We start from the raw sequence: 27891 nt of genomic DNA on the forward strand, positions 1-27891 counted from the left end.
TTATACGTATCATTATAAAATTGTATGAATGAGAAAAATTTGATTCATAGGGTGCAACTAACCTATACCTGTATAAAATACGGAAAGGGACAGCGGGGGTGGTAAGTGTGTACTTGAGTTTTATAATTTACAACATTAATGTTTCAGTGTGATTTATAATGCTGTGCTGTTGAATAAACAACAAAACAAATTTAAAACTTTTAATATATGATCAGGAGATGGCACTTCTGAGACAAACTTGTATAAAATTGTTTCACACCTGTTTTCTAGGGTTTTTTGTGGTTATGATCTAAAAATTTATAAGTTCCATTCTTCTTGCATACTTAAAAAATACGTAGGCAATCGTGTGATTATGGTCTAACAATAAGTATGAAAAACGCCAGTAAGCATGCGACCCAGTGGGAGTTTCTATTTGCCGACAAGAATGTTGTATCGACCATAGAACATTATATAAATAGTGCCTGTTTGGGAGGGTAACAGTTGAAATTGACACCCCGAGAAAACCATTGTCAACCGACGCGAAGCGGAGGTTTACAATGGTTTTCGCTCACTACACGGTCGTTTGAGATACAGGTGGAATGCAGCTAATCGACAATTTGAGAGGATCGGAACAATACACATTGCATAGATATATACGTATAATAAGCACAAACATTGCAATAACTCTCAAATTGACATATAACTGCCCAAAGTGAATGATAAAGATATACATAAAGCACAGAGAAATTCACCTTTTTGGAGCTCCACCTCCACCCGGCCGGGGCTTGAACTCGCGACCTCTGGAACCCATTCTTCTAGCAGTGAGTGGCCACTGCGCTAACTACTGGGACATCTAGGCAAGACAAATATATATATATATATATATATATATATATATATATATATATATATATATATATATATATATATATATATATATATATATATATGTGTGTGTGTGTGTGTGTGTGTGTGTGTATATATATATATATATATATATATATATATATATATCAGGCTACATTGTAAAGTAATGCATTACATTACCATTACTTCATGAATTTGGGCATTAAATTACCATTACCATTACTTTATTTTCTTGAAGTAATGCATTACATTACCATTACATGAGTAAAGTAATGCATTACCATTACCATTACTTTTTTTTTAAGTAAAGCTAATAAAGAGTTTTTGCAAATGTTTCAAATATACAACACTCTTTAACATCTCTACAGCTTCATGCTCAGTATCAGGTTCAGATTCAATGAATAAACAAGAGTCATTCTTTATTTGCTCAATATATAATCATATTGTGGCAATATGAACAACATATAACATAAGTAAAATTATATTTATATAGACATTTGGCATGATACAATATGAGATATGAAATAGAGACACAGGATAACATGCGTAACAAAAAACAATTTATGAAATAATGTTGCGGTTTTTAAAAGCTAAATATAGATATATCCCCAGATTACACAAATCTTTATAATTTTGGACACTTAATTTTATTAATTTATAAACAGATGATTTTTCCCAGTTATATTTCTTAATATATTTTAATCGTATTTCTTTTTACGGAGGACACTTTAAGACAAAAGATTGCTGTTGCACTTATGATCGAAGTTTCAAAGGGTTCATCTTTTAAATGCATCCATCTTCCGGGCTATACTAAATAAATGTTTTGCAGGAGCAGTCAAAGCTTGGGCTGGAAAATACTGTTTGACGATCTTTATCTTAGGATATATTAAGTGCAATAATAGATTAAATACATAAATCTTGTATTTTTTATCAGTCCAAACTAATGTACAGTGTAATTATTATACAAGAGAGAGAGGGAGAGAGAGACAAAGAGAAAGAGAGAGAAAATAAGTAAAATTATTTTCAAATGGGTTATAATATTGGAAGTGATATTTATTTTCATCATGGATGGACAGTGCATTCATTTTGCTTTTAAAGGTGCATGTCTGTCTCCTATTCTATTGTGACATAGCGAAGGGAAGGGGATTGGGGTGTTTAGCACTTCTTATAACAATAGATTGTTTTGATACTTAGATTATCCTGGGGGCATAGTGTGTTGTTGACACATTTCTTATTGAAGTGCAAACTAATTGGAGTAAATTGTTTAAATGATTAAAAACTCTTAATAACTTACAACACTCTTAAAAATGTTATGAAATTGTGCTGTTATCTTTAGTAATATAAACAATTCAAAAAAGAATTTTAAAAAATCTTTTTTAATAAAACATGTACAATTTAAACATTTTTTACTTAATTAGAATTGTTTCTTTCTTCTTTAAAAATAAATTTAATCAAATTCAATTTCAACTATTCATTTATTCATCACATTTTTTAAAAGTGAACATGCATAAATATGCAAAGTAATGCAAAGTAATGCCATGTAATGCCAGCATTACACTAGATTTTGGAAAGTAATGCATTACATTAGCATTACTTGTAATGCTAATTTTGAGGCATTACACATTACTAGCATTACTTTGAAAACATGTAATGCATTGCAATGCATTACCATTACATTTAGCATTACCCCAAACCTGATATATATATATATAAATATATAGTTTAACATGAAAGATGGGGCATGTAGTGTTACTGGTCTAAAATTAATCGAAGACCAAGGGCGATAACGATTGTAACATTAAAAGCGTTGACGACGATAAACGCATGATTGGTTAGGATTTAAAAGAAGAGATGTGTACACAAAAAGGACGACACAAATATTGGCCTAAACCTTCTGGGGGAATAGGACACCTTTATTAACTATCTTGAAAATAAGCAACTAGCTTAAGTGGTTTATATCCAATTTGATCCGGCAATTAACTATTCTCGTAACCAACCACCTAAATAATTGAAGTGTTTCAGTGCCACCTCGAGGATTAGTATAAGTATTACTGTATATATTTATCCCCAACAATATTGTCTAGCAAAGTTACATGTATTTAAAGCGTCGGCTTGTGAACTGCATGTCATGAGTTTGAGACTATTACGAAAACGTTTGAGATCCATTCTATGGCCAATCAATGGACATGTTGAAAATTATAAAAACAATGTGATTTCACACTCCACTTTACCCTTTTTATGACTTATGGCTGTTTCAAAAGAAGGTTTTTTGTTATTAATTTATCAATTTATATATAGTTATATATTATCGAGGACACGCTATCTTTCCCTCACAAAACTTGATGTGGCTTTTTAAAAAACTTAAAATACTTTGATATTTTCATTTGGCCTAGCATTCAGAAAATAAGGCCCTGGTGGCTATACAAAAGCTCCATTTTAGATAATCCTTCTTCCATTGAAAATGATACACCTTGTATTTATTAATTCAGTCTCATTCTGTGTGCATGTACAACACTTGTATGGGCATGTACAAAGAAGTGTGACAATCTATTCCCCATCTCTTTCCCCGTCCATTATAGTTAAAGTTCACTAACACAAAATGACCACGGGCCAAATTTACATCTTTTTCCAGTGTTAATATTTTATTGTCCATTTAGTCAGAACCGAACCGACCGTCTCTCCGGTACGAAAGATCAGTATTTTCCTGATATTTGACAATGCCGGGTCACTTTACAATCGTTACCACACCAATTGCTGTGATATTATGTTGCTGTGCAGCCTTCATTGACATTACCAGTGGAGCGTCTGTTGAGGAATACACACTCCTCCAGAGTACCCTGCTGACTAACTACTCCACCAGTGTCCGTCCTCTGCTGGATCAAGACGACACTGTCTTCGTCTACTCCGGGTTCTACCTGGCTGGTATTAATGAGGTAGATGCGGTCAATCAGCGGCTGATCACTACTGGGTTCTTAGAACTTAGCTGGGATGACGAGTTTCTTCAGTGGGATGAAGATGAATTCGATATCCAAACGTTGTATTTCAAACAGGTATGAGGTATTGTAAATATTCAATTATTTCTCGCTTGATTTTCAAAGAACAACAAACTCAACAACAGAATAAAATAACATACATTTACTGTATACATGGAAATATTTATCCTTCTACTCTTGCAATTACAAACACTTTCGTCCCGTCTTATATAGCCCAGACAGAGTTGTGTTTCATGAGAAATAATTTGAGACATTGACAACGAGCTCGAGGACGAAAGTTACAAAATGAGGTTGTATATTTCCTTGTATAAAGTATGGTGCTACCGTGCTAGCTGAATGTATATTCCGATATCTACACGTAAATTCCTTTACATGTGTCTTGTAATTAAATAATGACGATTTTATTTAGCTAATTTATGCAAGAATAGTAGCAGGTTCTTGCATGATTTTTAACGGTCCTCCTATATTTTATCGTATCATATTAATAAAACAAAGCTATTTTATTCAATCAGAAACAGAGCTTTTTAGACTTCGTATGATTCAATAATAACATACTGCTAACGCCCGAAGACCGGAATTGCTCGAAAACAGGATTTACAAAATATTTTCATACCGTAAACACGTAAAAGTGGTTATTTACGCTGGTGGTTAAGTACGCGTTTTCTACGGTCATTCAAAACGCATGTGTATTAAATACGCGTTTGCGTGGGTTTTTTTTTCGCTCTAAAATTGGACTATTTTAGTCATACGCACGTAATGTTAATGCTTATCACATAATTAGACTAAAAGTAAGTTTCCCCCACGCATGAAAAACCACATTTATTGTATATCAAAATATGTAGACTGATGTTATTAAGCACTCATAAAATACCCTCAACGATGCATTTCCTTGGGTACAACAAAGGAAGGGACTGTACAAGATCTCTCTATTAATCAATTCAATGTTAACCTTTTATTTCTTTTCCGAGATAGTAACGTATGTTTGCAACTTTTTACTTGACAACAAAATAGTATAGGTTGTCTTAAGAAGGATCGATGGGCGTAATCATTTTTAGAAGAAGGGCTCTATATAGAAAATAACATTTAAAAGAAGATTTTAAAGGTAAAATACATGAATGTGTTTTTACTATATAATATTTACATCTACCGAGTATGATTCCCTCTACATGTATCTCTTACGGAAACTAAGAGTTAATTCATAGCTCTAAAAGAAACAGCCAGACTGAAATTCTACACGCCCCGTTTATCAATTGGTCGAAACCTACAGCGACCGAAGAAAAATCATAGACTGCACGAAAAAATCATGATGATGTCAGACTCCAATTCCCATAGGATATGATTTGACTGTTTCTTAAAGCTAACGTACTGATGTATATTAACAGTTATTTAGTGAATTTTACTTTCTTTTTACAATCAATTTATTAATTTGTTTAACGGATGTGCGGCCATCTTGTACATTTGAGGATAAGATTGCAAACATTTCTTGAACTGGTTTTCTTCAGCCCGAAACTGGTCAAAATGTTGCCAAAAGATATAAAAGCAGTAGATATAAAGTCTTACACTTACACGTAGAGAAGACACCTATGAACCTCCTTCATATTTTTTCAGATTTTTAAATCTTCAAAATAAGTCTTTAGCTGCGCAGTTCGACAGCTGTTCTGAGTGATTAAAAAGGCATTGTCCTGTTCTTGTATGCATAATTTTCAAACAAAATGGCGTGTAAGACTTTATATCTACTGCTTTTATATCTTTTGGCAACATTTTGGCCAGTTTCGGGCTGAAGCAAGCCAATTTAAGAAAAGTTTACATTCTTATCCTTAAATGTACAAAATGGCCACAAATCCCCTTTAAAAGAAAGATGTAAAATTGAACAAAAATTTTTTTCTTTGATATTTGATACATATTATGAAGGTAGCGATCATTGCAGAAAAGGCGAGTTATGTATTTTTCTGCAATGTCACCACCTTCACGCGCGAAATTTCATGTCCTCTGCAATGCTTTATGCTCGTTGTCGTTTCATTTTAGTCGTGTTTTTCAAACAGGCCTTGATTCGAAGTCAATTCATAAACAATACTAAGAACGCTTATATTTGTTTACATAAACAGAAAGACATTTGGACCCCGGACGTGGTATTAAAAAATGGAATAACAACTTTTAAGGAGCTTGGTGGAGAGTTTTACTATTTGCAAGTAACATCGGATGGCAGAGTAACATGGCTTCCTTTTCAAGTGTTAGAGAGTAAATGTTTCATCGATATCACGTACTTCCCATTTGATGACCAGAAATGCAGCATCACATTCCATAGCTGGAGCTTCAGCAAGGACGAGGTCAACGTGACCCTGTTTGTAGACGACCCCTCGCCGGTCGACTTTTATAACTACGTCGAAAATTCGGTCTGGAACATTGTATCCACTGACGCATTTGCGTCTCCCGAGATAGAGGTGGAATCGGAAGTGACGTTTATACTTCATCTCCGCAGAAAACCGCTTTACTTCATCGTGAATCTCATCTCTCCAATTGTTTTACTGGGAGTTGTCCGTCTTCTAGTATTTGTCATCCCCGCGGACGCCGGAGAAAAAATGTCATTTGCAATGGCTGTGTTTCTGTCGTTCGCTGTTTTTCTGTCCATCATCAGTATGCATCTTCCGACGAATTCCGAGAAAACCTCACTGCTGGGAGTGTATATCGTAGTTCAGATGATCATAGGGGTAGGAACTATAGTGATTTCTTCTTTTCAACTCAGGCTTCACCACCGAAAGTCGGAGCGGAAGGTCGGGGTGTTTTACAGAGGGGTCGTCAAGGTGGAGCGGTTCCTGCGATGTACAACATGTAACGAGTCCCGAAAAGTCTCTGGTGAGAAAAACATGGAAGTTTCTCTCAATGATGGTGACGACGGCATTATAAATTGGAGAGACGTTTCATCTGCAATTGATTTCGTTTCTTTCTGGACAATGTTGGTATTTGAAATTACAGCTATGACCATCATAATTGCAACATTGATTGGAGGTTATGATTTAATTGGGTGAATGTAAATTTCAAGCTAACAAAATAACCTTTGATTCAATACATGAATACATATTAAGGTTGATAAAAACCTATTATTAAACGACTGGCAATTAATAAATAAAAGGGTTTAAATGGTTTGTTCATGGGGGTTTTCAGTCGATAATTCTATTAATTTTGATGACTGTATTTCTTCGAAAAATTTTAAAATTAATTTAAAAAGTTGCACAACAACACAAGGAGAGCCACTCTATGTTTTCTTCGTTTTATTTAAAGCAATATGAGCTGCAATTTTCATGCTGAATTTTTTTACGGGTTTATTTTCATGGGTTTATTTAGAAAACAAACACTGCTAATACAGTTCAACAATTTATATCCTAACCGACCGTATCACAACTCATAATTATATTATTAAATCGAACGATTTTCTCTTGCATCGTCGCGGACATTTTAACACCTATTTTAGGAGTTTATCTAAAAAGCAACAACTGTAAATACATGTCTAAACAATTTACTTGTTTTCCGTCTGTATCGGAACTGCTAATATATAATTACATCAGTTGATTCTATAATTAATGTGTACATTAGTTACCTGACATATGCAAGCCATGTTTAAAACCCATGGGTTGCCTAATGCATGGCAAAAGTACAGTTTCGGATCAAAATACGATGACAACTGACCGCGTTAGACAGGTATCCGTTCTTTAGAGGGCAATCATACAGGACTTTTCATCGGGATGAAATAAAATGATCCCATACCAAATGTGGCGGCTTATTAGGAGTGACCGTGTCGGCCATTTAGATTATATATCGACGACATATTATCAGTTAACAATTGTTACATCAATACAAACAATTGTAAGTGGACTCGTTATATTCTAGTGGAATTGATGTAAATGATACCACACAGTCTGCGTCATCTGTTTCATATTTGAATATTTTACTGGAAAGCCAATTTGATGGTGACCTAATAACAAAACTTTTTTGATAAACATGATGACTTTAATTTTTCTATAGTCAACTCCCCCTTATTATGTAATAATAAACCTTCATCACCTGGACTTTTGTCGCTCAGTTATTTTTATAAGCATAAACATGCTATAAGTATGTAAAGCTTCTTGGGAGAGGCTAGCTACTGATAAACAAGTTGATAAAACAGGACTATCAAAAACTCGATTAATGTCTTTTTTCTTGTAAGTTCTATTGTCGATACATCGACTTTGTTAGCAAATAAAGTCGTTCACTTGGTCGCATGCTGAATTAAAGAGACAGTACAGCTGAAAACACATATGCGAATAACTTCAGATTTACCTATTGTATAGTTAGGAAATAAGAAATAACGTTGATTGTAATAGTTGAAATACATGAAAATCCCTTTCACATACTTAATTAACGTAATTATGAGCTTCCGGAAATTCAAGGGTCGTACAAACCGGAATAATCTTATATCGTTTATATGTACCACGTGGACTTTGATTGACAGTAATTGACACGTGCTGAAAACTACAAGATCTTCGTCCCACTACGGTCATCATGGAAAACGGGGTTAAAGCGATTCCCTAAATGAAACACATCCTTTCTTACTCGATAATTTATAAATGGTTTACCAATTGAGGTTCATTTTAAAATGAATATACATATATATGTAAAAAAAAAAAACCCTCAATGGGCCTGATTTATAAAAATAGATTTAGGTTGTAGCAACTCCTATGATAAACACGATAAATACATGCTTACAAAATAATAATTGTGGTTATTTTAAAAACTTTGAACGGTTTTTACCTATGAGAAGTAAAAAAGACATATTTTTATCAACAAACCTGTCCAGGAGATTCTTCGCGAGCCCTGCATGTGTTTTGTTTACAGTAAATACGCATGCGTAATAGTATAGAAGGCTGAACCCCGAACACGTTGCAATGTATTTATGTGATAGGTTATACGTAATTATTAATTTTAATGATATAATTAGATTTATTGCACGAAGAACTTTGTAATTTTCTGAAAGTTTATACATTCATGAGTAGTACAAAAATACCAAACCCGATCGGAAAATTTTTTCAAGTCGGATTTTTTATAAGATGCGCCGTACTGTCTCTTTAAGTTTTTCATCCTTTAAGTTATTGTTAGACCTAGTTCATCACCTAATTGTCTACAGGCCTTTCCGTTTTTCTAGATCACAACAAAGAGCACACGGCGGGTGTGACTGGTCTGCAGATGATGCTCACTCCTCCATGGCACATAAACCTACCAATTTTTTTTCAGAGGTCCATGTTTCTGTTTTGCATCTGTTTGGTATTTTTTCCTTTGGACTATTCATATTGAGCTCTGCGCGTTATCACCACATTTCACCTCATTTTTTAACTACAGTGTCTCACCTGAAACCAAAAAAAAATTTTTCATTTTTTTCTTAAAAATATAAAAACATTTTTTTTTCTCTGGGAAGCAATGCTATCCGTTGGAAATGATACTCAAACGGTACATTTTGGTTTAGCAACAGTAGCATTCCATCTTAAGTTCATAATAAATATGAATGAAACATTTAAATATAGTTCATAATAATTGAAATCTTACTTTCATACAAAATAAAAACATACTTTTGAACTTGTTTACCAATATTACCTATTGTCGGGCTTTGATAAAAGCAGTGTCCCGACTGAAGGCAATGTTACTATAAAAAACACAACTAAAAAAAGTAATCAACAAAATGAAAAAAAAAACAAATAAACACCGCGCAAGGTTTCCTTTGTGGTCGCGCTGACCTGAAGGTACGGGAAATGTTAACTATGACATCATACAAAACTACAAGTCGTCAAAAATACTAGTAAATGTAATTTTCGATTGTTATCGGGGCGAAAACATCAAACAAAATTAAAAATTACCAATGCATGCAATTTTGTAGTCAAATAAGTCCAACAACGATAAATATCAACAACAGACTGATCGCGGTGCACTTGTCGATGTGACGTCATACAGTTAATTTTGACGCATATTTTGTGTAGAGAGAGGCGGATCAATCATTTTTTAACATGGAAAAATGCATTTTATAAATTAACAGAGCATAATCTTAAAACAATTATTATACTATTAAATCCTATCTATTATGCTTGTTTTGATTCGGCATTTGATTATTTTTTAGAGCGTGTATTATTTCTTTTCTAGAGTGTTTAATGTACAAGTTATAGGTGTTTGACACCGGGAAGCCATCTAAATCCGCTTTTTACAAGGGTATACGCTAAACAGATCATTGTTATCTTTTGGATATAAATTAAGGGAATGTTTAATTTATTAAAAAGTGCTGCTGCTTCGATGAAATCCATAGAATGAATTAATAAATACATAAAATATTAAGCGAAGGTCATATAAGTTCCAACCGGAGCTCATTTCTTTGATATTTATTCTAATAAAAGATGAGTTTTATACAGCAGCACTTTTCAGAATGTATTAGAAAAGTTGAAATTAATTATCATTAAAAATTTTAATTCAAATAAGGGTATGCCTTTGTAGTATTGAAATTTATGACCTTCATTCGGGAGAATTATCAACAAATGCCACGTGACTATCAATTCAGGAGACCACACTAAGTGTCATACAAAGTAGCATTTACTATACTGTTTTATTTAATACCACATTTGTATAATAAAAAATAACTTTACATAAATATTTTGAAATAAAATATGCCTCGTTTTATTAACGTTTAAATTCGCTGATATTTTCATAGTAAGCATTAACAGTGCTGCGCGTTAAAAAAAACACCATTTCGATATATCAAATGGGCTCAACAAAAGCTAGAGTTACAGTTTTGTGAAATGTTTAACGATTTATGGACTTAAATAACTATCGCAAATAGACTATTTTGTTTTCTTGTCACCTACATATCTTAAAGACAAAATTGTGCATTTCCAGAACAATATTATTCATATTAGCTTTGATGGATATTTGTGCAGGGCTTATGCAAACTCTCTAAATCACACGTGCTAAAATTATGATAACTACAGCTGGGTGGTGTTTCATGTGGTATGAATTTAGCGGGTGTTGCAAAAAAAGACTAAACCTGCAAAAGCAGATGATACGTTACGTTTTCTAAATGCAATGATACAGAATATAGCAAAATGTACATTCTTAGACATTTTCCTTTTTTGGATTAAAAAAATTGACAATGGACAAGATAGTTACAACTAATATTTTAAACTAAGAGTTGTTTTAATCTTCAAAAATTCTTTTCTATTTCTCTATTGAAGCGTTCAAATTTAATTCAATATTCTCTCAATAATGTTGGTATTCCTGCATAAATACTCAAAAAAAAATTAAGGTTCAATATAAATGATAGGGAATGTAGTGTCACTGATTTAAAACTAATGTAAATATCATCAAAAACCGAAGGCGATAAAGATCATAACACTTAGAGCGTTGACCACGACAGAGGCATGGATGGTTAGGATTAAAAGCAAGAGAATACAACATAAATATTGGCCCATGCCTTATGGGGGATAGGACAGTTTTATTTACTCTATTTTGAAAATAAACAACAAGCTTTAGTGGTTTATATCTAATTTTTCGGGCAATTAAGTACTATAATAAATACACAGTTCACACTTTATGGTTTCGTAATTTTCATGGACAATTGTCTGATCGTAAACTTACTGAAACTTAAAAACTCATATCATGTGTTTCACGTCTACTGTATTTTCGCCGCCTTTAAAGATTTTAGTGTTTCATCGCAATCACGAGAATTGTGTAAAGTAACTGTATATATTTATCTCTGACCACATCGTTTACACCGTTGCAAAGTTACAATTATGTACCTTAAAACTATCTATAACAATCTGAATAGTGTTAAACATACGGCAAAACAATTATGAAAAAGTTTGAAATAAATTTTAGAAACAAGTGATTTCACACCTCACCTTCATTAGGAAGATTCCTACCCTTTACATTATTTATGGTCATTTTAAAAGAAGCAAAGGGGATATTGTCATTTATTCATAATTGTCGATAGCATCTATTTTAACTCCAACTAATGTGGATTTTATGATGTGCGTTTCAAGGTTCTCTGGTCTTCAGGCTCAAAGTACTTTTTTTCATCATCAAAATGTTATATGTCTATGGTGGCATGGATCTGCCACCACTTGTCAGATGATTATGTCGACTTGTCAGATGATTATGTCGACTTGTCAGGTATTTAAGTCAACTTGTCAGATCTTTATGTTGACATGTCAGAAAATAACAACATTGACCAGAAACTCAATATTTTGTTGTTAAAGCTTGTTAGTGCCACTAACTGCCATTTACTTGGCATCATAATATCTGAAAGGTCGACATAAAGATCAGACAAGTTAACTTAATTATTTGACAAGTCGACATAAAAGTCTGACAAGTTAACATAATTATCTGACAGAAAAAATAATATGGCCACTAGGTTAAAGAAAATTGTCATTCATATTATAAGTCGACTTGTCAGATAGTGATGTTGACTTGTCAGATGTTATGTCATCTTGTCAAATAATTACGTCGACTTGTCAGATTCTTATGTCGACTTGTCAGAAAATTTTATTTCAACTGGATGGCACAAATTCTGCGTGGAAAGGTTAGAGTGTTAAATTTTCAAACACGTGAATAAGTGACAAGTCGACTTAAAGAACTGACAAGTCAACATAATTATCTGACAAGTCGACATCAAGATCTGACAAGTGGTGGCATATCTATGTCACAATAGATGTCCTTTAAACTTTGTAAATGGAATGAAAAGAAATTTAGTGTTGGTATTCATGCATTTTACAAAGTAATCACAAATTTGCATACGATGGATATAATAGAATATATATTCAAGATGATATTCAAATTAAGGTCAGACAACACGTTCCCCGAGAATCTTTTTTGTATCTCCTCGTTATAAAGGGCCAATAAAAAATATTAATTTTATAATTATTTTAAAAATGATGAAAATTTAATTGGCTGTGGTTTTGTGTCTAGATGGCCGAGTGGAAAGAACCGTGGCCGCTCACTGCCAGAAGCGTATACTTTCTAGAGGTCGTAAGTTCAAAGCCCCGCCCCGGCCGAGATCGAGTTCTAATATAGTGAATATGTGATTGTGCTGTATATGTATTTATTTTTATATCAGCAATTCAAGTGTATTTTCATAAAGATTATATAGGAAATTGCATGCTCTAGTATTTTGCAGAAATGCCTGGTAAGGTACCCTAATTTTTTGCAAGAAAGCTTGTCAAAATAGTAGTAAACCATTAACAAATTTCTGGAAAAAGTTATATAAAATTGAGGAACGTGTCGTCTGACCTTAAACAAAATTAGTTTGTACCGGTGCATCGGGGCTAGAACACCTTTACCTATATTAAGTAGATCTCCGATCATTTCGTTGAATAACTATTCATGATATTAACACTAGAAGACCAGTTAAATTTGTCTTTGTAGTACGAATAAATAAAATCGCCAGCCATATTTTAGAGTTATCAAAAATGGATGAGGATCGAATATCGTTCACTTAAAGTCGTTTAAATCTTTATTCGGCGTAGTATTTAAAAAATGAGGTACTGATGGCACTTGTAAAAAATTTTAATAATATCCCTCTTCCATTGAAAAAGATACACATTTTAGTTAACAATTCAGAATTAATTTGTATCAATCTTTGTAACTGTAAAACACACATGTGTACATGTACAAAGAAGTGTGACAATCTGCTCCCCATCTCTTTCCCCGTCAATTAATGTTCACTTATAGAAAATGACCACGGGCCCCAGTTATATCTATTTCCAGCGTTAGAATATAATCCTTTATTGTCCATCCAGCCAGAACAGAACCGGTCGTCTCTTCGGTATGACGGATCAGTATTTTTTTTCATATTTGACAATGCCGGGTCACTTTTCAATCGTTACCACACCAATTGCTGTGATATTATGCTGCTGTGCAGCCTTGATTGACATTGCCAGTGGAGCGTCCGTTGAGGAATACAGACTTCTCCAGAGTACCCTGCTGACTAACTACTCCACCAGTGTCCGTCCCCTGCTGGATCAAGACGACACTGTCTTTGTCTACTCCGGGTTCTACCTGGCTGGTATTAATGAGGTAGATGCGGTCAATCAGCGGCTGGGTTCTTAGAACTTAGCTGGGACGACGAGTTTCTTCAGTGAGATGAAGATGAATTCGATATTCAAACGTTGTATTATAAACAGTTACGAAGTGTGTAAACATTAATTCATTTCTGGCTTGATTTTCAATGAACCACAAATTTACAAACAGAAAAAATATATAGTTATTGTATACAGGAAAAGGGCTCTATATAAAAACAGAAAATACACATTTAATTGAAGATTTAAAAGGTAAAATTTATGGATTGTTTTACTATATAATATTTACAGTTCCCTCTATTTCTTACGGAAACTTATAGTTTATTCATAGCTGTAGAGAAACAGCTAGACTGAAATCTACACGCCCCGTTAATCGATTGGTCGACACCTACAGGGTCCGAAGTCAAACTCCGTGTCAGACTTCAATTCTCAGAGGAGATGATATGGCAGTTTCTTTTATAGCTAACGCACTGATGTATATTGATAGTAATTAAGTGAATTTTACTTACTTTTTACAATCAATTTGTTAATTTGTTTAAAGAAAAATTGTAAATATAAACAATAAAATGCTTTCTTTCATGATTGATGCGTGTTATGAAGAAGCGATCATTGCAGAATTTTTTTTTACAAAACCCGTTAACGCGGGTTATGTATTGTTTCTGCTATGTCACTACCTTCACGCGAAATTTCATGTCGTCTGAAATGCTTAGTGCTCGTTGATGTTTCATTTTAGTCGTATTTTTCAACCAGACTTTGATTCGAAGTCAGTTCATGAACAATACTAAGAACACTTATATATGTTTAACTAAACAGAAAGATATTTGGACCCCGGACGTGGTGTTAAAAAATGGAGTTGCAACTTTTTAGGAACTTGGTGGAGAGAAGCTGCAGGTCTGTAGCTCCCGGTCTGAAAAAATTCGGATGGACGACCTGTGATCTATGGTGCCTCCAATAGTAAAAATCTGCAATTTACGGCGAACAAAAATCTGCGCTAGTTTGGGACTGATTGATCTTATTTACACACAAATTCTGGGTCAAAGAAATAAGTACCATTAAATTCTTCATGCAATTTCCTACTGATATCGTCTCTTTCCTTGCCCCAGACTTTCCCCAAAACACGCTAATCGACCTCGGAAAATGAAATATGTTAAATTCACGTCGAGATCGAGAGTCGCCATTTTTTCGTGTAAACAAACTGCACCACTTCACTTTACGGGACTGGTGATGATGACAATATCTGTAGTAAAATGTCCAAGTATTATTCGAAATCAAATATTTTTACAGAATGTGTTCGGAAATAAGATAAATCAATCCCAAACTAGCGCAGATTTTTGTGCGCCGTAAATTACAAAGTTTTACTATGGGAGGCACTGTAGCTCTCTGGTAGTCCATCCGAATTTTTCAGACCGGGAGCTACAGACCTGCAGCTGGGTGGAGAGTTTTACTATTTGCAAGTAACATCGGAAGGCTGAGTAACATGGCTTTGTAGCAACCTCTAATGATACAACGTCCACTAATGATATAATGTTTCATTAGTGGTCAGGATGTTGACCACTAATGATATAATTTTATCATTAACGAACAACCTAACCGTCCGCTAATGATATAATTTCAGATTTGTATCATTAGCGGTCTAAAACCGAAATCTCTAATGATATGGAAAAAAACTGAGAAATAAGTACTACCTTGACCACTAATGATATACATTTGCACACATTTTCAATTGCATTAGTGGATGGATTTGAAACCTTTAATGATATAACATGATAAAAGATTATATATATATATATATATATATATATATATATATATATATATATATATATATATATATATATATATATATATATATATATGGGTTTGTTAATTATAGACTAGAACAACAAGGTATATCAATAAAAGTTGGTTGAATTAAAATTAAAACAATAGGGATCATCTCGTTGTAACAAAGAATATTAGTCCAAGTTAAAGATTGGCCCGCGTTTCATTTTTCAACATTGATTATTGATTCGGGGAGGGGGTGGGGGGGCTTTTTCAACGTTGAAAACTGAAACCAAAAGTCGTGAAATGTATTTCCGGTTTTCATTTTTCAACATTGATTATTGATTTGGGATATTGGGGGGCGGGGGGGGGGGGGAGAGGGGCGGGGGCTTTTCTAACGTTAAAACTGCGACCAAACGTCATTTTTCAACAGCTCAAAAAAGGTTTTTTTTCTAATCTCTGATGACCTCACACGTTGAAAATTGACCAACTACAGGTTTTTGAACTGTCTCTGAAATGGAACTTGCTCTACCTAATTATTTTATATCTGATAAAAAATTTCAGCTCCATGTTTTAATTCCTAATATTGTCCGATATTCATGCCGATATGGATTTTTGCTTTTGTTTGTTTTTGTTTGGGGTTTTTTTCCCGATAGCAACAGTTTGTTATTAAGACTAAGAACTCTGTCTCTTGTTGTTAAACTGTGTAGATAGAGCTAAAAGGAATATATGTCAAACAACATCGTCTCAAGCCATGGTCCGGTGTCCGTTTATATATATATCTCTCTCCACCATGATCGTTCATGTTGACCGTGGTTTGCTAAGATTGTCAAACCAATACCGGCCGTTTATGTTATATTTCCGGTAAATCGCTTCAACTTTAATTTATTTTGAGAAGTCATGATAATTAACTGACAGCATAATAATGAGCAGTTTTCATATTTTTATCAGACAAGTCGCGATCAGTGATTATTTAATTAATTCAACTTAACAATAACTTTTCTTAAACTTGCAAGATTAACAAAATTATGATTAATAAGCTACTTATCTTGATTTAGCTCTGCGTCGGTTGACAATGGTTCTCTCGGGGTGTCAATTTCAACTGTTACCCTCCCAAACAGGCACTATTTATATAATGATACACTGTCCACTAACGATATAATGTTGCATTAGTGGACAGAATGTTGACCACTAATGATATAATTTTATCAAACCCGGGTCAATTTTCAACCCGGGTTAACATTTTTTGTTACACCGACATAATCACCATTGTTGAAGTAGTTTTAATTCAACCAACATTATTTCATATTCTTTGTTGTTCTAAGGTATAATTAAAAAACCCACATATTCAACTTAACAATAAATTAGTGATTCAATTGTGCTACAGACCATAATAGCAAATAGTCTTGTGTTGTCTATGGTTTAATTTTAAAATTCTTCAGAAATATTTTTTTTACAAGCTAACCACTTTGAGTTTAATATACCCGGTAATCATTTTTGGTACAAGTTAACTATATCTGGTCAATCACTCACTTCCTGTCAGCCTTACTGACCAGTCCGGTCTCACTTTGTCAATCGTCTTCAATCTTGCTAGATGCGTGCCTCGAACCACTAAGTAAGTCTTTTTTATTGAAGTAATTGCTCAAATTTGTTAGTATTAAATTGTATTTTTGAAGTTTAGTTACAGATGGAAATTTATTTTACAGATAAAACATTCTTAAAAGTATGGCACACCATTATGGTCTTTAAAGTAATTTACAGTTAAAGGTATAAAGTTAAATTCTATATTTTCCTATTTAGTAATTTGTTATAATTTCTATTTGTTGTAGTTTTTTTACCAATATTATTCATGACGGCAACGTTTCCACACAAAATAAAATATGAAACCCGTGTGACTTTTGTTTACGTTGTGCAAGGTTAGCTATCTGCCTGCACCAGGCAGAATAAGTCTTATGAATTGGACCTTTTTCATGTTAATAAAATCCCGCTAAAAGTTTATCAATAATGTTTTAATATCGTAAAATTGCTTTTCTTCAAACTTTCTTCAACTAAAAATATTTAGCACAACTCCTTTTTGATTAATGATAATCAATTTGGATCTTCAAGTAAACAGACGAAGTCATAAATGGTATGTATTTTGTCTGTATGCGACTATTTCAGTTCAAGTAAAAAGGCAAAATATCAGGGTAATGTCAGAATGGTGTATTTTAAAGGACAAAATACATGTATATGATCAAAAAACGCCCCCCCCCCACCAAAAAAAAAAAAAATTAACCAATTCTTATGCAGTATCGTATGAAAATCAAATCATATATATATATATATATATATATATATATATATATATATATATATATATATATATATATATATATATATATATATATATATATTTTATATTAAATTATATCATATTATATCATTAAAGGTTGCAAATCCATCCACTAATGCAATTAAAAATGTGTGCAAATGTGTATCAATAGTGGTCAAGGTAGTCCTTATTTCTCATTTTTTTTCCATATCATTAGAGGTTACGGTTTTTGACCGCTAATGATATAAATCTAAAATTATATCATTAGCGGACGGTTAGGTTGTTCGTTAATGATAAAATTATATCATTAGTGGTCAACATCCTGACCACTAATGCAACATTATATCATTAGTGGACGTTGTATCATTAGAGGTTGCTACATGGCTTCCTTTTCAAGTGTTAGAGAGTAAATGTTTCATCGATATCACGTATTTCCCAATTGACGAACAAAAATGCAGCATCACATTTCATAGCTGGAGCTCTAGAAACGTAAGACCTCTCGCCGGTCGACTTTTATAACTACGTCGAAAATTCGGTCTGGAACATTGTATCCACTGACGAATTTAATTTTGCGTCTCCTGAGGTAGAAGCGGAGTCGGAAGTGACGTTTTAATTACATCTGCGCAGAAAACCGCTTTACTTTATCGTGAATCTCAGCACTTGGAGTGTACAAATACACTGCAAACAAGCCAATTGTTAATATTTTAACTGTATGGAAAACGTTCGTCTTCATTGCTCCAAGTGCCCCGGCCTTGAACACCCCTTTCCTTTATTCAGGGTATCTATTGAATTAAAGTATGAATAAAACATTTAACAAAGCGATGTGAAGTGTTCTAAAAAAGTGTTTAACAAACATTTAAGCGTCATTCTTGTCATCGTATAAGTTTAGACACAGCTGATAGAACACGTAAATTGTTGCGTTTTTCTATCAGTGACGTTATAGATTGGACAACACTCTACTTCCGGATATTAGAACACTCGACTTGCCGTCTGATCAGGTCCGACGTCTTAGAGTTGGATACCAATGACAAATTAATTTCCGGTGATAATCATCTCCTACTTGACCGCAGTGACTATTGATGGAACAGAAACAAAGGAAAAAACAACATCCTCGACTGAACAGGACCTATTGTACATACACACACCCCTGTTTATAATACCGTGATTTGCTGGATAGTGGTCTAAAAAAAACTTATGATAGAATGGCAGGTATGTTTATGGTTTGATAAATCGTACTGTATATGTACGTCAATATATATTGAAATAGACATAAAAGTTTGTTGTACTGAACATTTTTGTCAAAGCATTATAGTATACAATGTAGTTACATGTACATTAAGATGTCTAATAATACATTATTTCAGACGGCATCCGACACTCAACAGCATCAGGATACCTAGAACCAATACCGACCAATACTGGAGATACAGGTACACGTGATTTCTCTGCTTTTTTGTATTAACTTTTTACCAAAACGATTTCTGTTCAGATTTATTGATAGAAGTTATAACTTGTGCAAAGTCGCCATTGAAAAAGAGGATGATTCACTCTTAGCTTCAATAATACGTCTATCATTTTTAGCAATACAAAGGATAGGATGTAGAATTAATATTTTAAATAATTATCATCAATCAGACTTTGATGAAATGTAGATCATTTCTCCGGTACTGCACTTACTCAGTCATCCTAATCCCGGCCGATCCCGAGAGGTTGTTGTTGAAAGATGCAAATATAAACAATAAAATGTTTATTTTGATGATTGATGCGGGTTATGAAGGTAGCGATCATTGAAGAAAATAATAACATACATGTAACTCAGTCACGCGCGTTATGTATTTTGTCAGTAATGTCGTTATCTTTATGTCTCGCATGAATCACCAAAGAAAGCATTTTATTGTTTAAATGTTATCACTGAGATCGCAACATGTACTTAGACCCAATAGCGAAAGTGGTATATTTTTACGTACAGTAAATGATGGCTAGAAATTCTGTTTTTGGCCACAAGCTGTTAACGGTCTCTAATAAAGGGACACTATTGATTGATTTACCTGTAAATGTGGGAGAGGAATTAAGGGTAGTGAATATTCTTGCATAGGAGCTTGTTCAATATGTATTACCATAAAGTATAAATGCGCCAGTCAACGGCCTGTACATAGTGAAATATTCCAACCAAATGTACTAAAACGGTGACAGCTATATACTGGTCTGTTTGAGAAAGATGTTGTGCACCAACCGCCCTAGCTCTTCAAAAACGAAATAATAACTTCGGAGGGGGGAACCACAATTTCGATCAATTCAGACAATCGTTAAAACTTATATTTTTTGTTTTAAAGAGTACCTACAAATACTAGTAATCATTCAAGAGAAAACGTTAATTAATGACAAAAACATTTCCTGGTATTATTCATCCACTTAATTGCTACATTATTCATCCACTTAATTGCTACATCCTTATATATCTACTTTTTTTCTAATTAAGTATTATTGAAAGCAGAAATTTAACTCTGCGCAACCATATTAATTACATGAATTTTGGGTTAATATAATACATGTACTAATGCGGTTGTTTTGAAAATATCAGAATTATATTTGTCTCAAAATCCAACAGTTACCAGAAGTCCACGAGCCCAACAGAAACTTCCTCCCATAAATTCACAGCCACCATTACCCCAAGCATCCGGCGTATACAATACTTTGAACTCGGGGGATTATCCACACAACTATACTGGACTGTCCGGAAACCTCCAGTACGACGAGTTGTATGGGGTTCAAACCGGAAGTGAACAGTATGAAAGAGTACCCGGATACGGGTATGCAATCCCAGGCCAACAGGTTAGTGTTACTATAATCAGGGACGTACATACTATATTTTAAATATGCGTCCCTGCTATAATGCATCGGGGTGGAAGGGATAGTGGTGAAATATTCATTTCACTGAATTATAAGAATTTAAGGTTTACAAAAGGGTTCAAGACATTTTAAGATCATGGCCATACAAATGTTTATGTATAATTTTTAACACTAAGTCTTATGTTTATTTGTGTCTTTTATTTACATTCTAAAATAAGTTATTAATTTTACTTGGAAGGCTAGCAATGGGTTAAGCGGCCTGGACAATTTCCAGGAGAACAAGGTCCTCAGTAACCTGATAGTGTGTTGTTCCATTACCAGCCTGATACTCAACTGTCCAATCGGCCTGTTCTCTGTCTGTTACTCCTACATGGTATATTCAACAATTTACTATCTTCCTATCACAAAATGTTTTGTAACCATATTTAATGAAAATTAATGTAATAGTTAAGTCAATAATTTTGTTACTTTCTGTGGTTATTTTGGCAGGCGAAGACAGAGCGGTTTTATCCAATGAGAAGGTTCTATAAATTCATGTCTCTGGTGGTCAGCACAGTGGCCATCCTTGGTTTTGTTATCGCAATGGCTGTAACAATCTCCATAATATCAAGTCTCAATCGTGCTCGATGATTTCCTTTAATCCTGTTGTTTATTTTTGTGCCACATGATTCAATTGAGATACGATGCAGTGCATTTTAAAAAAAAACTTCATTAAGATGAGATTGCTGTAATGCAATCATGAAGATATGATTCTCTGTGCCATAATTTAAATGATATTTGATTTTTTTGTGTACTATGGATTAACTTGTGGTTTGAGTACTTGTTTTGTATGTATGGATGCATATCGATATTCATGTATGGATATTTTTTGGTAATGAACATTGATTACGACCTTTCGTTCTCTGTTACTTCTAGGCGAATCGTTTTATAGCATGTCCCAAGATATTTATGCAACACATTTGGAAGAATTTCGATAAAAAAAACCACATACCTGTGAAAGAAATGCACATGAAATAGATGAAAAATAAAATATTGACCAACTATACCATTGAAGTAAAAAAGGAATAAAGCCAGTGTTACTGGGTCCTTTCAGGGCACTATTCTTCAATTATATCTGGTCACCCAAGAGAGAGATAGAGATTGGCGTAAAATGGAGGTACCTATTCATCAAATTGCGTCCGGACGAATTCTTGAGCTGTATTTACTAGTAATCAATGTTAACTCAATGACGCAATTTTAGAACCTTTGTTCTTTATCTATCAAATCAGTGCGACTTTTCAGCTGATTCACTTATTTATAGTCATTTCAATAGAATCAGTCAATGACTACTGTTGTAAAAATGGTTGTAAAACGGATTCAGAATATTGAAGAAACAAGTTGCTGTCCTTTAAAAAGGACTACAATACGTGGACCATTTGCATGTGTTTCCTACGAAAACGTGAAAGCCTTAAGATTATCAGATATTCCACCGACTCTAGCCCTCTGCTTTTAACCACTAAATTTGTACGTTGTATTACATGTACGTATACATGTATGTATAGCCCTGACTTTTTATCTCAGAATTTAAAGGGTTCATGCTTTTAAAATAATTATGATCTATCTATGAATGAAGTTTGCATGTATAGTATCAGGCATTCGGTGAATTCTACTATTTGCGCACACATTACGATTCGCACTACTTTATTAATTCTGCAGTGACAGCGTTGTGTAAATTAAACATTTCATATTTTGATGCATTTTTCTTGAGATTTAAACTTTTATACAGTGACATAATTATTCAATCATACTTAAATGCTTAAAAAAATTTAACTGGGAAGGACTCTAGCCTCGCCTACTATAAAAGTAAAGTTAAGTTACATGTGTATTTGGAAACCAACAAAACATTGCAAATTATGCTATTTGATGCGTGTTGTAGTTTCGTGATAACATTAACATATTTCATAATTACTGATAGTTCATATCACATGCCAATCATTTCTTTAAAAGGAATACTTTGTTTCTGTACTGTTTACCGACAACATTACAAATACAGCGCCTTTGAACTTATGCACACATATGGCACGGAATCCCGATCCCGATTCAGATAAAAGTTTGCTAGCCTGAGCTACCCATTACGCACAGGAACCAGGCTAGCTCATGCGCAGGCTGAATTTTCCCATATATAGCATCCGGTTTAACCTCGCTTATATATTTTCTGATTGGACCTCAGGGTCCACGCAATTAGAGCTGAAATGAGAAGAAAAGTCATGAAGCGTTTATATTTGAATTAATCAAATGGTTTATAATCGATAACAGTTGGTCATACTGTTTTGAAGATAAAATACAATATTAAGCTTTTATGTTCGTGTGAAATAAGAGATATTGCTATATAATTACTGGATACTGACATGATGTAGAACTCTTTTGTATTGAAAACCAAACAATTTATTTTGACGTCACACAATCTATTCCAGTGTACATGTACCTGTAAGGCCAACAATGTACACGGTGCTATGCAATCTCAAGTAATTAAATAAATAAAAATAAAAGATGATGTTCACATGCCACTCCAAAGAATATAAAATACGTACATGTATAAACTGTGCATTCTTATTGAATAAATGGCAGCCATTTTTCCAATTTGATTTTATTTATAATCAGATTGGGACCGTTTTGGTTTAAGTTTTTGGCAACTCTACAGATTGCACCCATATTTAACAAATGATTCTGCTGTATATATAAACTGTGTTCTGATTATTTATAATCAATACATTCCCAATGAATTACTTTGTAGCTAAAACTTATAATTATAATCAAATCAAGTGGTTTATAAAATTATCATAGCTAAATATTCATGCTTCATGTACTGTCTACATCCCAACTATCGATTTCATTTACATACCGTGGAATTCAAACTTCAATGCTTAAAAAAAGTGATAATTCTGCCTCAAAACGATTATTTCAAAAATATCTTAGAAACTATACATGTATATATGAAGGAATATTTCTAAAGTGATTTTGAAAACATGATAAAATCCTTTTAAAAATATGAAGTGCATGTATGAGTTGTACTTTTTTTCCTAGTATTTACCACTGTCTTGTGAAAAATGAGTTATTCATATTCCTGCTTTTTTTCAACCTTTAATTATATACTTAATACATCATTAAAGGGCCACTTAGCATTAATATGTTTTCTATTCAACATTTTATATTTACACTTAGAGTATATTTCCCCTTATGTTTGCATTGGAAACCTATGACGTTCAATTTTTATAAACAGTCTATTGGCAACCGAATTTGATCACGGAGTATGAGCACAAGTAAACGCCATCATGCGTTATGAATAGATTTATTATATAAAAAGACACCTGCCATTTTAGTGACGCGTTTGAGTTTCGTATATATATACGATTGTACACTGCGAAACAATCGGACGAATCACAATATCATAACTATAATTATAAATCCGGAAGTAAAATCTCGTTACAAATACATTTAAATGTATGAGTCATAAACATGGTGACGAGACATTAGTTAATAAGAAAAACCCAGAAACAAATACTGGCTTAATACATGTAAACACGATAGAAGGCATGTAGTTGCCAAAGAACCATAAGTCCAAAGAGGGGTTTCTATTGCATGGGATTTCGATCACTACACATTGCGTAAAGAGACAACCCTCGTATATATACATGTACTGTGGTTTCATCAATATTCGTTGAATACCAATTTCCGTGGATTTCGTTGTTAAGTTGATCCGCGTTTAATTGTCATCGAATTCTATTAAGATATTGGTTTTTTTTTATCAGTGGCCACAAATTTACGTATCTTTGAAACTGTGATTTTCACTTTATCTACAAAAATTGATACCTTGAATAATAATGAAATTGATACCTTGAATAATAATGAAACCACAGTATGTAAGATGGTTGAAACATCCCACATCAAAATATCCAGTGTTAGTTCACATGCAACGATTACTTAGTGATTAACAAATGAATTTATTCCAAAATGAGAATAATGTTTTACCTGTTATTAACATCCCTAAGAAGAATTGCATGCCATGTGTAAATTTATAAACCATCTCTCTCTCTCTCTCTCTCTCTCTCTCTCTCTCTCTCTCTCTCTCTCTCTCTCTCTTTCTCTCTCTGAATTGGTATCATCAAATAGCAAATTCATTCTGGGGTTTCTATCATTTGAGTGTAAAATGTTGCGAAAAATAATTTTAAAAACGATGTGAAGTGTTCTGAAAAAATATAAACAAAAGTAAAAGAACTTCATTCTTGTCATCTGTAAGTCTCGACAAAGGTGGTGGAACAAGTGAATTGCTGCATTTCTCTACCAAATCAAGTCACATATTGAACCAGACTCTACTTCCGGATTTATGATAGCAATTATGATATTGTCATTTGTCGGATGTAGTGTACATGTTCATTCATACATGTATATGCAAAACTCATACCTGTTAGAGACAATAGAGTGGCAGGTATGTTTACGGTTTTATTTACGGTTCTATATATATATATATATATATATATATATATATATATATATATATATATATATATATATATATATATATATATATATATATATATATATATATATATATATATATATATACAGTACATAAAATTTTGTGACATTTCATTATTGCAAAGGCATTTATTTATAGTATAGTAACAATCAGATTTTAATTCATAATTTCATAAGAAATCTGATACTCAGCAGCATCGGGATATACCTACACCCAATATCCGCGCATTCCGGAGATGAAGGTACACGCAAATCTTTTTCTGCTTCAATTTACTAAAATACCCAAATTGTTTGCTGCTCTATTCTTATTGATAAAAGTTATGACTGGCGCGAGGTCACAATTTTAAAAAAATATTTGTTGATTCACTCCTCAATATTATACTGTATATAGTAATAGAAGGTATAAAATGCGCGAGGTTGCCCATGAAAAATCTGCTCAACGTTTTCTCCTTTCCTCATTGATTAGGTTTCATATTTATTTAATATGTTCTACCATTTACGCCAATTTGAATCTATGCTTAGTTATGTATTTATGCCACTTTTAGTTTATATCTCCTTGCTATCTCAGAACTTGCAACATGTAAATGTACATGTAATGTAAAGGAATTTATTAAACCATAAAACGCTTTCTTTGGTGATTCATGCGGGTATAAAAGTGGCAACATTGCAGAAAAAATACATAAACCGAATTTGAGTCTGAGATCAGAATGATTATTTCGTAGTGATTTTTCTTACATGTAGGTTGATAAAGGTTTCAAACAATCGATAAAAGGGGTATGTAGATTTCAATCCTGTCAGATTCTACGGAGGTATAAATTTCCGTAAGAAAAAGAGGGAATCAAACTTAGTAGGTGTAAATATTTGAATTTATCAATCGAACTTTGATAAGCTACCATCAAAACGTCGCATGTTTTGACAGTCATTTATCAATCATTTAATATTTATTCGTTTGATGAGATATCGGCGCTTCTGATTGGTCGAAAAATTTCTTTGATACCTGCATCAATAAAATTTTCGCCGGATCTACTTTTCTGAACTGTTCTGGTCTAACACTATTTATAGAACGGGTATTTCCAAGATAAACACTCAACAAAATGTAAAGTTGTCTCTGTTTTATTGTCAGCGACGAAAATGCAACCTTGTGAATATAAAAACTTGAAAGTTTAACCTTCAAAAAATGAACAAAACACATTATTTGATTCACGAAATAGAAAATTAAGCGTCCTCTCACGATTTCGTCTGCTTGAGATCAATTAACATTTACAGCGAGGATGGCTGTTCCTTTTCCAGGAATATTATAACGAACATATACGCCTATAAACTTTCACGCTGCTGTTCAAATTTGGTAACGATAAGTTTTAAATTTACACCCGTACATGATCGGTCATCAGAAATAGCGTCGTAAAGACAAGCTATGAGTAATGCATCAACTCCTTCGGCGCATTCCAAGCGGCAGATATACCATTTAAGTACATCACTGGCTATCTAGTTACCACAACGTTTACAAAAGCCGCTTATACATACTATTCTTTGTCGACATATCCTCTATTTTCGTCCACGATCGCCTTTCCTTGGATGGTTATGTCCAGTTGCATATTCCAGCGATCTCACATGAAAACTAGTTTTAATACGAGTTTTTCCTGCACAGTGCATAATATCACAAGCTATCGCATGTATTTTCCTTTCGTTTTCAATTCAGCCGGTTCAGATTTTAACTCACTATTTGTGTTTAATCCATTAAATTCAGCTCAATAGCTCTGCATCAGCTGAAGGCGCATCCATTTTGAATATTGTTGCTGTTGTTGTTTTGTATTCATACGCGCCGCTTCATTTACATTATCTACATTTTTGATCAATGACACTTCACATTTTTTTATTTGAAAATGTTTTATTAAATGATAAGAAATGAAAATAATAATTTTTCTATTGATCGACGTATCAAAGAAAAAATTGACCGGAAAACTTTTTCATCAACGCGCTACGCGCATTGATGAAGTTTTCCGGTCAATTTTTTCTTTGATACGTCGATCAATAGAAAAATTATTATCTTCATTTCTTAATTCCTCTTAATTCCGGTCGATCATGAGAAGAAAGTTGTTGCTGTCTCTGCTTTTAATGATATTATTAATGATTTTTGCAAAACAAATACAGGTATGCACAGAAGCAAATAACAATAAAAAACACGACGAACCCCTTTTTCTACAGTTTTGAGGTTTTCTTCATTTTGAATAAAGATCGGTCTTTCATTTTTGCAATTTATATTTGCCTTACCATAAGGATGCTTTGTGCCAAATTTGGTTGAAATTGGCCAAGCGGTTTTAGAGAAGAAGTTCAAAATCTAAAAATTCTACAGACGGACGACGGACAAAATGCGATCAGAATAGCTCAATTGAGCTTTCAGCTCAGGTGAGTTAAAAATTCCAAAATCAAAGTAAAAATTACAAACGTAATCTTAAAAATCTTAAAATTTCTTACAAAAAAAAATATATAATTCTTTGTTGGCAGATCCAACTTTTGTCTTAGAAATTTTTAT

The 27891-nt window shown here is 33.3% G+C and overlaps 2 protein-coding genes and 1 pseudogene across 2 annotated transcripts; all 3 read left to right on the forward strand.

The window, feature by feature from the left end:
* Nucleotides 1-3461: 3461 nt before the first annotated feature.
* LOC128156455 (neuronal acetylcholine receptor subunit alpha-6-like) lies at nt 3462-7404 on the forward strand. The gene is made up of 2 exons (XM_052818620.1): nt 3462-3896; nt 5945-7404. Exons 1-2 carry the CDS (start codon nt 3564-3566, stop codon nt 6863-6865), a joined length of 1254 nt encoding a protein of 417 aa, XP_052674580.1. The 5' UTR covers nt 3462-3563; the 3' UTR covers nt 6866-7404.
* A 6191-nt stretch (nt 7405-13595) lies between these two features.
* On the forward strand, nt 13596-18693 carry LOC128177170 (neuronal acetylcholine receptor subunit alpha-6-like; annotated as a pseudogene).
* A 161-nt stretch (nt 18694-18854) lies between these two features.
* Nucleotides 18855-22175, forward strand: LOC128189669 (uncharacterized). Its single transcript, XM_052861371.1, has 5 exons — nt 18855-19202; nt 19358-19423; nt 20602-20825; nt 21082-21216; nt 21333-22175. The coding sequence occupies exons 1-5, from the start codon at nt 19196-19198 to the stop codon at nt 21471-21473; spliced, it is 573 nt and encodes a 190-aa protein (XP_052717331.1). The 5' UTR covers nt 18855-19195; the 3' UTR covers nt 21474-22175.
* The last annotated feature ends 5716 nt before the right edge of the window (nt 22176-27891 follow it).

The sequence above is a fragment of the Crassostrea angulata genome, chromosome 1, assembly GCF_025612915.1.
Source record: "Crassostrea angulata isolate pt1a10 chromosome 1, ASM2561291v2, whole genome shotgun sequence".
Taxonomy (NCBI): domain Eukaryota; kingdom Metazoa; phylum Mollusca; class Bivalvia; order Ostreida; family Ostreidae; genus Magallana; species Magallana angulata.